The 14,885-nt window shown below is 41.3% G+C and overlaps 1 protein-coding gene across 8 annotated transcripts in view; it reads left to right on the top strand.

Annotated features, from left to right (window-relative positions):
• adgrb3 (adhesion G protein-coupled receptor B3) overlaps positions 1–14,885 on the top strand; it is a 117,003-nt gene that overhangs the window by 58,703 nt on the left and 43,415 nt on the right. For 6 of the 8 annotated variants that reach the window (XM_084947644.1, XM_084947642.1, XM_084947641.1 and 3 more), the window contains 7 exons: positions 1,311–1,475; positions 2,201–2,365; positions 4,196–4,360; positions 4,943–5,044; positions 11,258–11,364; positions 12,403–12,597; positions 14,422–14,490. In XM_084947644.1, the coding sequence (XP_084803770.1) occupies positions 1,311–1,475; positions 2,201–2,365; positions 4,196–4,360; positions 4,943–5,044; positions 11,258–11,364; positions 12,403–12,597; positions 14,422–14,490 (968 nt within the window). The remainder of the gene's footprint in view (positions 1–1,310; positions 1,476–2,200; positions 2,366–4,195; positions 4,361–4,942; positions 5,045–11,257; positions 11,365–12,402; positions 12,598–14,421; positions 14,491–14,885) is intronic. The other 2 variants (XM_084947640.1, XM_084947646.1) reach the window with 2 other exon arrangements.

Genomic DNA, 14,885 nt, shown 5'->3' with positions numbered 1-14,885 from the left:
GTATTTTCTGGGTTTTATGCAATGCACTTAAAGTTAATGCTGGGCCTTAACTCTGTCAGTAAATGTGCTTCAGTGCTGGCATCAAACTGCCAACAGTTGCATCAGAAACTAATATCAGGGGTTAAACTTTTACATTTTGAAAGCAGTGTGTTCATCACTCCATATCTCTGTGTACATTTAGGAGTACTGCCAAGACAAGACAGGAGGTGTCTTACTTCTGTCTGCCTCTCAGATTTCCACATTTCCCTCTCCAAAGTAAAACTATGAGCCAATAGCAAATATTCTCCGCAGTTTTATGAAGACTCACCATCTGTCAACTAGAACCCAGTTAAGCTTACACACAAACCAAGATGCCAGAGGAATGCTGCCTTTTGCCAGCTATTGTTTTAAATTAATTGAAAAAAAAAGCAATTATAGTTTAAAAGTTGCACTTTTGTCAAGAAACATTGTGTTACATTAGAAATATCTATATTTAGAAGCATGTTTCAGTGGAATAAATTATCTGAATAGATAGATCGGAGGGTATTAGAGCATTCGTTTATGTCAAACTCACGGTTGACGTTGAATGCTAGATAGATAATCTCACTGATGTTGGCTTTAATGAGCAGCGGTGAGAAAATGTTGTTCAAAAACAACATGCCACAGATTTATAATTCCAAAGGAAACAACATAACCTCCGCAACATATATCATAATGTTCAATACATTTTCTTTTGGATTTATCCGTCTTTCCTGATATGTAGTCTAAATATTGCACACTTACTCTGTGGACTGGAAGCAGGCTATAGATTGTCTGTTTTGTGCATTACCATGATCAGTATGTTAGTGCAATGACAGCTTTCCAGAACCATTGTCAGCCCACATTATCTTGAAGGTCCCCTGCTATTAGATTCTCAGTCAACCAAGAAGATTCAACAGACTGTGACATTGTTAGACCTGCTGTTCCTGATGGTTACCTTGGTTTAGATAGTCTGGACTCTTATTGTTGGTGCTCTGCACGTTGAAACTCCCTTGTCAGAGATTGACATTTTTATTGTGTTCTACCTGTGCTACTGTATGACGCATTGTTAGAGGAGCAGCATTTGCTGTTATTGTGATAAATGTTTGGAGGAGACTGCAGCTTATGGCTGAGCTAGAGAATAGCCCCCACAATGTCTGTGTGCTCTGTGTTTTACTTACATTACTCTGTTGCTAATTCTTTTGATTGATTTTGTTTCATTTATGGCTCAGCGCAGTTCGGTGAGGCCTTTGTTTATGCTGTATCAGAGATAGAGACATTGATTAGGCCTGACGCCTTTTCTGTGCCCGCAGTACACGGTGTGTGGGAGGAGTGGTCACCGTGGAGCCTGTGCTCATTCACATGTGGCAGAGGTCACCGCACTAGGACTAGGATGTGCTCTCCTCCCCAGCATGGAGGCAGGGCTTGTGATGGACCTGAGACCCAGACTAAACTTTGCAACATAGCCCTTTGCCCAGGTATCATCTGTCTGCTCTCTTAATCTGTTAGAAATCATTTTATTAACAGTTATGAGTAAAGCATGGACTCGTTTAAAAGATCAGTTCTGTAAAATGCAATACACCTCACATATATTAGTCGATGCAATATTTTAAAGGTAAGTAAAAAAAGAAAAGGGAATGGATGCAGACTCTGAGCTTACACAATAAAGCGGTTTAGGTAACCCTGTTGAGAAGGAATACTGTAATACTGACGTCAAAATCACTTACTCGCAGTTGCCTGTGAATGGTAAGCAGATTAGTGATGATGAGTTTCTCCACACAGTAAATGTTAGCTTTGCTGTCCTAGCAGACTCAGTGAAAACCACTCAATTTCAGATGCTTTCCCTCTTCCCTGACAAGAAGGTAGCGGCACTGTGTGCTTTGAACCTCTTAATAATATGAATCTTAATATGAAGCTACTCTTCCAATATCTGTTTTTTTATGTCTTATTCTCTTTTGTCTCTGACTTTATTGGGAAATTCTAGTTGAAAAAACAAACAAAAAACAAAGCAGACACCCGACTGCAAGTCTGAGTCTCTAAATTTGACAAGTTGCCCTGTAAATTTTTGCATTTCACATAACATCTGTTTTATTGGCTTTCAGTATGAGAGAGAATAGTGATCTGAATATTTCCTCCCATTTCTGTCTGCCCTCCTTTTCCCTTCACTTGGGACATGCTTGTTGGGTTGTGGTTGGTGCCTCAGTGGACGGACAGTGGCAGGAGTGGAGCTCTTGGAGCGATTGCTCGGTGACCTGTGCCAATGGCACACAGCAGAGGACCAGGCAGTGCTCAGCAGCCGCCCATGGGGGATCTGAGTGTCGCGGTCACTGGGCAGAAAGCAGAGAGTGCCATAATCCTGACTGCACAGGTAAAAAATCCTGAGCCTCTTAATTCCATATCCGCTTTGATGTCTAAATTTGAAAACAACGATTCTAAACAGGGAAGAGAGAGAGAGACAAAAAAAAGCCAGCCCGTCCCATATTGTCATCATCATTATTACAGTCATTACCACGTAGCACAATCTGTCGCCTTTAACTGAGCTATCGTACTCTCCCTGATGCGTACAGAGAAGCCCCGTAGCAAGAATCAAATCGGCATTGTAAGAATCAAGAGTAATGTTCAAGACCGTGCTCTATCAATTGGATTTGAAAAATCCAGTTAGATATACTGTATGCCTTTCACATAATTCAGGGTTAGCAGCCCGAACTGTCTGTCAACATCATAGATGCATTAGAGGCTCAAAGATGTCTGCTTAGAGGTCTCAATCAGGCTTTGAATTGTCTGATCATGTGACGGGTCTGAGCACTCTCATAATCTCCTGATGCAATTTTCAATGCAGCTGCAAAAACAGCTAGGTTTCTAGTCTGTAGCTCGCCGATATGTGTGTGTGGAGCATGGTTTCCTCTCTAGTTTTCAAAGTCATTACAAATGTTGTTTAAATAATCAGCCAGCCCTGTGGTCTGCCAGACCCCTAAAACAGAGGCAAATGCTTGCGAATGCATATTTTTAATTTGTGCTTATGATAATGAAGAAGGTGATGCTGTTGTTTGCCGTTACAGCGAGAGAATGCATTATACAGTTTATTCATTTAATGAGGCCTATCTATTTAGCAAGTCCTACTTGTTTCCAAGGTGAGAGATCAATCATTAGTGAGAAACACAGCCACTATTTAACAAGTCAGCACAATGTCCATTAGTGCTGGAGGCACTGCTTTGACAAAGAGTTCAAGGCAAAAGCATCTTTTTTTTTTTCTTTTTAGAACTAGCTAAATGCATGTTTGGCTAGTTCCTAGAAAATCTGGTATTTTTTTTAATGTAACTGAATAGATTAAAGTCTTTAAAAAAAGCCTAATAACTACAATAAATGCCTGTGCAGGTTTTTGAATCAATGCTATGTGTTTTCAAATGAAAACAATTTCTTCAGAACTGCTGGAACAATGAGCTCTTTGAAACACATGAGCATGCATCTGTTTGAAGAATCAGCTGCTTCATGTGCAGGCAAAGAAATCACTATTCACTGGGATTTGATCAATGTCTTGCAGATAGTTTCAGCCAACAGGTCATCGTGGTTTTTCCTGGTTTGTCTTGCTTCCAGTAGCAATCCCGACAGAGGTTAGTTGTAGGACATGATAAATGCCCGTATGAGTGAAGAAGGGGTAAGTGGAGGTTAGAATGAGCGGTGTGTGTTTCCTGCTCACACGGTGTTGTACCTTTCCATTCAGAAGGGCGTGTGATTTACTACATCGCTGAAGGGGAGCATCTGTTTTTTTGTCTAACGCAGAGTTTAACAGTGTTCATTACAAGGGCATAAATCGTACCTCTGGGTTTGGAAACGTCAGCATAAATGTGTGTGTGTGTGTGTGTGGTTTTATTTGTTTTTTTAATATCATCAAAACGATGTGAATAATCAGCGCTCTCATTTTCTTTAGCCATAAAATACACACACCCCTGATTATTACAGGTGATATTGTTCATTTGTGAAATACTGCCAAGAAATTACGTCTTCAAACTAAAAGCATGAGTAGCAAAATATATAAATGTAATCAAAAGCTAAAGATATCACACACTAAATAAAGACATTTTTATAGCTGTTTCTTTTTAGTTGATCTTCTGCTGTTTTTTTTTTTTTTTTTGTTTTTTAAAGTAGTTGTTATCTTTGTAATAGTGTCGGTTTCTAACTAGAAATGATTCTATTTTAGCTAATGGCCAGTGGAATCCTTGGGGTCCGTGGAGTGGCTGCTCAAAGTCTTGCGATGGCGGATGGCAGAGGCGTGCTCGGGTGTGTCAGGGGGCAGCGGTGACTGGGCAACAGTGTGATGGGAGCGGAGAAGAAGTCAGAAAGTGCAGTGACCAGCGGTGTCCAGGTGAGTCACAGCATAATAAGACTTAAGTCTGAGTGGCCACAGAGAAGCTGAACGAAAGCGAGGAGATAATTATCTCTGTGCACTGACTGACATGTCTTGTTATAAGAGATCAGTTAAAACTGAGTCCGAAGAGGGGGTGCAGATTAGCAGAGGTGGATGACTGAAATAAATGAAGAAATTGAAATCATGGTGACGGACATACCGAGAAATTGAAGTATCATCAAAGCTTAAAGTGCGGTTTTCAAAATAATCTCCTTTGAAGTAGAGTCTTAAACATGAAGTCACGTAATACTTCTATTCTCTGAAGTAAAGGAAGCAGTGTTCCACAAAAACATTAAAACCGTTTTTTCCATTATTATAATTAAGAAGTACCTTCCCTCATAAAGACTGAGGCATGTGGAGAGGGTAAATTTTATTATAATCCATAAATGCATTCTCAGACTCTCTGAAACTATACAGCTTTGATCTCCTATATTTCCATACCTCTTAATATGCAGTATGAAGAAATTGTTGCATCATATTGGAAAGACTAAAAAGCTTTTAGCATTGATGTAGTAATGTTTGTATCACTTTGCACTCCAGCACCTTATGAAATTTGTCCTGAGGACTATGCAGTGTCAATGGTGTGGAGACGAACCCCTTCAGGAGAACTCGCCTTCAATAGATGTCCCCCTAATGCCACAGGTGAGGACAGAAGCTACATCATATATTTGTGTATTTTCTTTTTTTTAAAAATATGAGACTTAGTGGTGTTGCTTTATAGCAACAATGTTCCTGGTTTGAACCGCTTGTGGAGTTTGCACGGTCTCCTTTGGCTCTGTGTACCCTGACTTTTACCCACAGTCCTAAGACATGCATGTTAGGTGAGCTGGTGTTTCTAAATTGGCTGTAGGTGTGAATGAGAGAGTGTGTGGTTGTCTGACTTTGCATTGGCCTGTCCTGGGCATGCTTCTCGCTCAAAGTTAGCCAAGTAAGGCTCCCCTGGATAAGTGGTTAAGAAAATGGATGGATGTAGTAAATGGTGAAAATAAAAGCCGAATTGCCTCGGGTCTTCTTTCAGTTTGACACTGAACATTTCATTGTTGGCAGCAGTTCCAACACTAGTAAACAAGCTTTAATCTGTGATGTTAGATCTCCTTTTTGATTTCACAGGGAAAATATTGTGGGATTTATAGAATTTAGGTTCATTTTGTGATGATATTGCCACCCACCTCGGCATGGTCAGGAAGTCAAACGCACGGCAAGCTCGGGTTGCCTGGAGCAATGTGCATTGATTTGACTTGCAAACAAGTGGCAGTGCAAATTCAAGCAAGCGAACTAATGAAAAAATAATTATTAAACTGTAAGCACTACTGGCAAATGAATGGAACTTGTCTGCAGAGACACAACCCTTGATTTATTTATTTTTTGCACTCAAATTTTCTGGAAATTTAAGATAGCAATCCTGCATGACAAAAAGGTGCAAAAAGACAGAATAATTTACAAATTTTATATTGTACACATAAGCATTTTACTAAAAAAAAAAAAAAAGAATACACTGCAATGAAGCTTCTGCTGTAATCACTTTGAATGACATTTTGTAATTAGATTTTCATTTTATTATCACTAGTTTAATTGTCCTTACAGAATGAAGCTTTATTGGTAAGTGTACTCATCTTGTTAAAATCCTATTACTTATCCTCATTCCCCCAAGGGAAAAAAACATATTGGATTCCATCCAATTTAAAATAACAAGACAAGACTTTTCATACATGTATCAGCGCAATATTGCCACTTCATAAGGTGCAGTGCTTGCTGGTCCTAAATGTCGAAGTTCGCCTGCACACTCTCCGGATAGTTGATAAAAGCTCTTCATTCCATTTCCACATGCGGTGATGTAATTTATGACTGCACCGTCAATACACTGCCTGTGCACTGGATGGGGAAAAAAACGTGATTCTGAGGGCATTGTTAAAGAAAAGCACACTGATGTCTGTTTTCAGACAATAAGCAGAGGCTTTAATGCGTGCATGGAGAGGAGAGCATTTGAACGGCGAATTGAAGTTCTGTAACAGATTGAGACTAACTCTGAGCTATTGAAAAGAAGAAAAAGGAGGGGGGAAGCTGGGAGAGGATAAAAAAGGGATGCGGCCTCTGATAAATCTGCTGTGATACAGGTTACCTTTGCTCTTGCTGAAGGTCAGTTTGCTAACAGCAGACAGACATCGTCGCAGTGGAGGGCTGTCGTGTGTAGAAAGTTACATGTGGGTTTGACACAGTAAGCTGTTGCAAAATGCAAAACAGTCTGGCGTTCCTAAAATTACATTTCGTCCCCGACCATAAAATGGCTAACTTGCAAACTAGATGTAGTAGCAAACACACTGTCATTCACAGATGGCTCACCTGCGGCAAAGTTACGCAGAGTAAGATTTAGTAGCATGACATTAGCTTTCCGGCTTGACATTAGTTTTATGGCTAATAACTGTTTGGCACCACTAAGCTATTTCCAGCTTGCAGTGAGGGATTGTGTGTATGTGTGTGTGTGTGTGTTTATTTGTGTGATGTTGGAAATGCGACACCTTTGCTGACCTTTACTAAGAATTTCATTTACACCAAGCGTTGTCTTTATGTGCTAAGTTCGGGTCAGACAAGGCGAGGCTCTTTATTCTGCTTTAATGAGCTTTCTTATATTCGCGTGAGCTGCGACACAGAAGATTAATTCAGACTACGTGTTATTTTCTTACATGCAGCTAATTTGGATGCAGTTTCAGATGTGAGCACACTGTCGCTGCTGCCTGTACTAGGTCAGCACTCTGTGCTGAGTTCTTTGTGACTGCCAGTGTTGGTGGACTCGCGTAAAAGTCTTCAAGTTCAAGATGGGCTATTGGTACCGTATGTGCAGTACATCTTGAACCCAAAGTGATGTTATCAGGGATGCTATTTCACTTTGCCAAAGAACTGGGTTATACTATAACAGTGTCATAATAAAAGGGTAAAAATCCAGCTAGCAGACATATTTCATGTTTAAGTATAGTGCATCCTCCCTGTCAAAGCAGGCACAGAGGACTTGGAAAAAGATGGTGATAGACAATAGGTCAAGGCAGGTCAAGTTTATCTCTAAAGTCATTAATCACAGTTCTAGAGTCAGCAGGTTTCGGGGAGCATACGTTAAGAAACCATAAATGAAAACAACTCTTCAAAACCTTTGCCCTGGAATTAGATCAAGGTCAGACTCAAACCTTTAGTGAATTTCCTCACTGATAGTCTCATCCTTCCCGGACAGCCTGATATGAAATGGCAGAGGTAAACAAAGATGAAATATTGATCAGAGAAGGTAACTGAAATGTCTGAAGTGGGCAACACGAATGCAGTGTGATGGCACGGGTGAAACATCCGAATGTGTTAGGGGGCTTCAGCACCTACTCACCCATAGCGCCTGTCGTCATCAAGGTCATCACAGAAAGAGCGCTGGGTGCAGGGGCGTCCGCACCGACTTGGTCATCGCCGATGACAACTGCCACCGGAGGCAAGAATGGGGGGGAAAGCGAGACACGTATGGCGCATGAATTTGTTCGCAGTGTAGCAGCCAAGCAAAAAATGTCCCCAAACTGGTAAACATGCGAGCTACATTTACATCTACTTTTAGATGCAGAGTGTGCTGAAGCAAAATAAAAATTGTAAGATTTTGAGCTTCCATTGCCCATTTATCAAAGTCTGGTCCTTCATTAAATAAAGGTGTATGGTTTAATTTGTTTCAGAACAAAAGCAATTTAACAATTAGGTACAACAACAAGGTATTATTAATGATACAAGATCAGCTACAGCATTAAAGCCATCTGCCAAATATTGTATAGGTCCACCTCGTGCTAGAAAAACAGCTCTGACCCAGTGACGTTTGCACACAGAACCCTGGAAGCATCATTTAGTGCACGTGATACTGGCAGTAGATCTTTTGAGTACCATGGGTTACTTATTAGGATTGTTCAGGCTTGTTCCCAAGCATATTCAGGGCGAGTGGGAGGCCGGGCCAGTGCCTTGGGCTCTTTGTTGTGAGCAGATTTTGCAGTACAGCGTTGAGCATTGTCCTGTCGAGGAAGGCAGCTGATGCCGGGGAGTGCCGTTGCCACGGGGGTGTGTGCTTGGCCTGAAACAACGTTTAGATAGGTTGTAGCGTCAAAGGAACACCCACATGAATGCCAGGACCCTAAGTTTCCAAGCAAAACATTGCATTTGTATGAATGGATCGGCGTTATTTGCTAAACCTGCCAGTGGCTGCTCGGTGCAATAAATCCTTTGAGTTTGATTTATATGCCGTTTCTATTCCCGCTAAGACCTGAAGGTACTAGTTACTTTGGCGGAAGATGTTTTGCATTCAAAAGTTCATGTACTGTTATTTATGTGCCCGTGTAATGAGAGCCCCAAATCTCAATTATCAATTAAAGTTCAAGTCATCCAACTGAAAGTGGGAGCAATTAAAGCAGCAACACCACAGGCTATTAAACAAACTCTTCACAGGTTAATGCAGAGAAAATTATCCAGTCGTCTCCAGCAAATAAATTAGACACCACCCTTCACTGGGGAAGGTATTCATTTTTTTATTTGTTAGTTCTGCCTTTTCATAATATTAATGGCAGCCATTTCAATCCAAGGCGTTTTACTTGTCATATATTCCAGAAAGATTTTTTTTAAAAGAATGTAAGGGATTTTTTTGTTCTTTTTCACCACCGGATGGTAACCGCAGAAATGTTGTTCAAAGCCTCTTTTTAACATTGTCTCATTTCCAACTCCTCAGCTGGTAAACACTGTTTTAGTATTCCGTCTCGGTGAGGATCACTTGAATAAAAATTCTCTTTTAATGGCACCCAAGTCGAGAGCGCTGTCAAACCAGACAGCGACAGGTCAGCGCCTCAGTGGAGTGCAGCCTTGGTTTTGATCAAGCACATCTCCACTGACCTATATTTCATACTCAACTTACTCCACGTACATCACTGATGATGCAAGGACAGATGACAGATTGGGGCAGAATTACAGCGAAGGCCTCGGGTTTGTGTCTCTAACCCTATTTGATCCCACTAGCAACCCGTCTCAAAGCCAAGGCAGATTGATATCTAATTATATATCTGCACAATATAAACCTCATTTAAAAATAGATCAGTTTGGGAGAAATTCAGTTCACAAAACTGGCAAAAGAAAGACTTACAAATAAATTAGTGACTATCTCTCAACACTGACCATTCATTAAGCTTCTTTTACCTTTGTTTTGCTGTTTGCATACGGTGGCTTCAGGAGTGCATCTTTCCTGAGCAAGTAAGGTGTGCTTATGGACATATTTATATAAAGTGCAAGTCTGCTATTAGGTTTTATTTTTGCACACTTATAAACCACAATCAAGAGCTCCCCTTTTTCAAACTTAAAATTAGGTTATTTAAATAAAAGATGAGCTCCAGTGCAGGGATTTTACATTAAAATGATTTTGGCCTTGGGTAATTTGTGTCTTTGAGGACTGCTGAAATCACATTAAAATTGCAACATTACATTACAGTATATTAATAATATAAACACAGGCTACCGGTGACCAAAACATTACCTCTCTTGCTGTTTAACTCCTGCTTCGTGTCTATACGTGGACAAAATTCACATCACTGAGCAACCTTAATGCTTATCAATTTCAAGCAGTTCTTGAATTTGACCTCTTCTTATTGCTCTGTGCCTTTTTGGCAATTCCCACTCAAAGAACCCAACCTTTCTCAGCTTACAGTGACCTTTTGGAATGTCAGAGCCAAAACACTGAAGTGAATGCCTAATTTCTAGGTCTCAAACCATCATAAAACAGACTTTTTACTGTCTTTTTATTAAAAATTCAGAGCGAGCATTCTTTTGATTGCTGGCATCCTTAACAGTAGATGTGTGGATTGTGAAGCAAAACTCTAAACCACCCAGGTGAGACCAGCTTTGAGGGACACAGAGGCTCAGCCCAGTGTAAAGCACTGGGCCTCTCCTGCTGCCCCCTGGGTTGTCTCATGGTGATGCATGGTTGCTCCCGGCACACAGCGAGCGTGCACTCTCGGCTTCAGTGGATATCACCAAGTAGTAGCTGTGGAGAAGGTGGGCGTGTGGGGGGGGGTGTGTTTGTGATTTCTCTTTGTCTGTGTGTGTTAGTGTGCGAAAGTCAGAGAGAGAGCACGGAGGAGAACAAGAGATAGTGAAGGTTTTATGTGAAGCCCGGACGCCAGGGGAAATGTTTTGTGCTGTGGGAGTTTTCCTCAGGATGTCAAGCACCTGTTTTGGAGCGGTGGGGTGATGTGTGAAGTGCACTCCACCAGGTCGACAGCTGGGAAGGTGTGATGTTGGACCCCTATGTAGGATGTGCGTGGCCGTGTGGGTGGATATTGGGTAGTTCTGCTATTTCAGGATTACTGTTTAAATGCCTGACAGCTATCACAGCTGAGTTGCTGCATGTTTGAATAAGCGACTGCAAGTTGTATTAGCCGGGCACGCAGAGCATATATTAAAAGGCACGGGACTGTGTCGTTTGGCATAATATTAAACCATTTCTGTTCAAATACTGTAATACTTTCCTTCCATAAACCTTTCTTTATCGCCTTCTCTAACGAGCGGGTTACATCAAATTTTGATGGTGAATGACGGACAAAGAGGAAAAGATAAGACTCTCATTAAAAGTATTAATATTATTCTCTTTCCTTTTTGTCTCTCTCCCCTCCTCTCGTATCCAACTAATCCCACTCTACCCCTTCAATCTGCCTTTCTTTGCCCCACCATTGGTCTTAACTCCACCTACCCCCCCCCCCCCCCCCCCCCCCCCCCCCCCCCCACCTCTTCTGCGCCTGCTCATCTTCTCATCCCTCCCTCGCCAATCCTCCTCTCCAAATCTGTCGCTGTCTCCTTCCTCCTCTACAGGCACCACTAGTCGACGCTGCTCTTTGGATCACCGCGGTATGGCCTTCTGGGAGCAGCCCAGCTATGCTCGATGCATAACAAATGAATTCAGATACTTGCAGCAATCAGTAGGTGCAAAGTCAGCTCCCTCTCACAGCCTCTGTTTCCAATGCACCATAAATTACCTCCCCAGTGTCCCCCTCCCAATTCTCATCACAATGTAGCCAAAAAGATTAACCACTTCCAATAGAGGAGCAAATTTAAGCACACATTTTTTTCCTTTTTTTCCCTCCCTGATGTCCTTCAGCTGCTGAATTTAGAGTTCCAGGCATGTTCTCGTCTGTGTTTCTAAATAAATTACAATATTGATGATATCGCGGTTACAATATATGTTGCTCCTCGGTTACTCGTCACTTGCGCTTTGCTATGTTTTTGTAAATAGGATCCACCGCAACAACTTGCAATATTTTGTTCATTTAAAATAAGACTTGCAGCATGAAGAAAAAAGTAAATAAGTAAATAAATAAATAACAGTTAGGGAAACTCAGTGAAACAGTATTTTCAGTTTAATAGAATCATATCTTTCCCTCAAGAGAACCTTTTGTGAATTCTCTCTTTTTTTTCTTTTGTCGTCTGATGAGACTTTTTAATCACACAAAAAGCAGTTTTCATTGAAGCCCGAGTGCATTTTATTGCACCATTTCGAGTACTTTTTGCTTTAGTAGGTTTGCCTTCAGCCTGAAAACACAGAAGCGATTCCACTAGAATAGGTAATTTTGGTAACCCTCCATCACTGTTAAAAATAAAATAATTCAGAAGAGCTGAGATAGCACATATAGCGCTGCACCTGTGAACGTGTATTTATGGACGTAAACCCTGTGCAATGATGTGAGATGTCATTTCACTCTGCAATTTCTGCCTAAATGTGTGTCTTCTGCTCCAGTTAACTCTTTTATTCGTATTGGCTCATTTCAAAACATCCGCGAGGCAGAATACATTTCAGGCCTGGCGTAGATATAAGTGTCACATAAAGGGCCTTAGAGAGTAGAGTCTTTCTTCCTGATTTTTTGCACCCCATTTAATCTAAATGTGTAGCTTAGCGTGTATCTTGCGAACTCAACAGAGGACACCGATGCCCCAAGTTCTGTCCTCTCCTGTTTTTGGAGGTTCAGGGGCACCTTGCCAAGGGCCAGAGGATGCTGGCGGGGGATGGGATGTCCCAGGTCACAAAAAACCTGCTGGATCTCACCCAGAGGAGGAACTTCTACGCTGGTGACCTCCTGTCTTCAGTAGAGATCCTTCGCAATGTGACAGAGACCTTCAAGAGAGCCAGCTATGAGCCGTCATCCGATGACGTGCAAGTAAGTGGACGCTGGCTTCATTTGAACATGTGGACATGAATCTTTGTGAAGTATGCAAGGAAATACCATGCCATTACCTAGGTAACATAAATGTTTTATCATTTTGGGTACCAGAGCTATAATGTGTAATGTGAGAAAAATGAATTCTATTGTGTGTGAAATAGCACAAACACCCAGGGCTCTATTGTATCAGGAGATCTACTCCACATCCTAAGCTGTTTCATCTCATCATGTTGGGCTTGACTGCAGTCTTGATCCTCTTTATGTCAATAGGATGATGGAGATTATAGCAAAAGCCCCACCTCCATCACCAATAAGACAATTTATGCTCCCAGGGCTGTGCCAATTTCAAAGCCACCCTTCACAGGCCTCTTTGTTCTGTCCAGCATGCATACATGTTAGTTTTTTTTTTATATATATGTATATGTGGTTGTTTTGCTGCGTGTGCATGTGTGAATGGTTGTGCTATATATGTGTGCTATTTTTTATTTTTTTTTGCTAATTGAGAATAAAATAATTGTTATTGTGTGATGCCAAAAGCATACTGTAACAGCATACTACTGTAGTTTATTCGTGAGGTTTCAGGTTTTGTCTGTGTTTGTTACTTCTGGATAAAGTCATGAGTAACAGCTCCAGGAAATTAGAAAAATGCGAGACTTGTCCATCAGCTCTTTGCTGTATAGAAATAGGAATAATTTCTCCTTTATTAGCAGGAAAGTTCAGTTATTTAAATACCAGGCACACAGTTCTCTGTTTACTGATAAGCTCGGTCAGATATTAAATCTGAAATATAGCCATAACTCAAAGCACATAAAGAAAGGCAAAAACAAACAAGCTGTCCTACTTAGGTGATTACAAAACTCTGATCTAATTCAATTAAAAAAAGAAAAATTCAACTCAATTAATCATGCACCTCCGAAGCGTGGTGATATTTGGACTACAAACTGTCACAGATGCTCTTTTCTTTAGTTTTCTGTTGGTTTAGTCCACTTTTATCAACAGTTTCCTTTTGATGTAAGGCGCATGGTCCTTTTAATATTCTGCAAAACCCCAAATGTTTTGTCCATGGATGGGATACCAAGGTGCCATTCAGCCGTTTTCCTACCGTAGAAAACCTATGAAATGAGGAAAATGTCCTATCTCTGGTTATTAGGAGCGTGTGTGGGCAGACAGGAGAGCAGTCAGCCAGCCCAACCCCTCCGTGTGTCTCTGCGCTAATGCAGTGTTAAAGTGGGCACATTACCACCAGAGGGAGCATAAGCATTCAAGTAGAAAACAAGATAGCCTGTGTCAAGAGAGAGAGCCACTCCCTCAGGCATATTGTAGACCAAACGAAATAACAAGGCTAAAGATCAGACAGGGGTCCTATTACGACTGCAGGCATGCACCCCAAGCAGTCCCGCTCTCCACTGCTGAAGAAGACAATCCACACAGCTGCTCAAACATTCCCTTTCATCTTTTTTTTTTCTGATTGCAGCTTGTGCTTTTCTCCTGTAGCATTAAGTGTTTGCTGCAAGCTGCAGGAGGTCCAAGGTGTGCTTCTGTCAGAGCTCAAACACAAATTCCATCATTTCTCCTATCGTTTACCATCACGGTTTCAGTGGCAGATTTCCTGGTGCTATTGAGCCCTGCGGGAGAAAATCATTATGCCCCTACAGAAATCTCTTATTTTTCGCTATCGTAAATGTTAGTATATTATCCATAACAGTAGGTTTTTGGAGTGCATGGTGTTTATGTCATGATTTGAGAAAAGCGTCTAGCTGCAGTGCCTGTTATGCTGGTGTGTGGGAGTGTTATGCATTTTCCCTTTCATCATCTCCACAGAACTTCTTTCAAATCATCAGCAACCTCCTGGAGGAGGAAAATAAGGAGAAATGGGAAGACGCGCAAAAGGTAAGCATGTGGCAGTACACCTAGTGAATAATTCAGGTTGCTGCATGAACACTGTTTGCCTCAAAATTCGACTCAAAGCTTGTTTGCAGTTACTCCATCTGAATAGCACAGATTAAAGCAAGTCAGGTGGATTTAGGATTATGTTACACTTACACATATGGTAGTGAGGTAATTTAGCAGGTGTGACATCTGGCCTCATTTAGAAAAAAACTAGTTCCTCCGAGCTCCACTTGGTGGCAGCAGCACTGCCATAGATATTGTCCAACCATCAACACTGCAGGACTCATTCCTTCTGCATTGTTTCACCCAGCTGATGCCGATGAAAGCAACCAGTGTGATTAGGACCTTACTCAGGTCAGTTTTACCATAAAAAAATGAACATTCAGCAGCTGAGA

This window comes from Perissodus microlepis, chromosome 13, assembly GCF_051167445.1.
Source record: "Perissodus microlepis isolate ML-2025 ecotype Zambia chromosome 13, ASM5116744v1, whole genome shotgun sequence".
Lineage (NCBI taxonomy): Eukaryota > Metazoa > Chordata > Actinopteri > Cichliformes > Cichlidae > Perissodus > Perissodus microlepis.
This window is presented reverse-complemented; position numbering and strand designations above follow the sequence as displayed.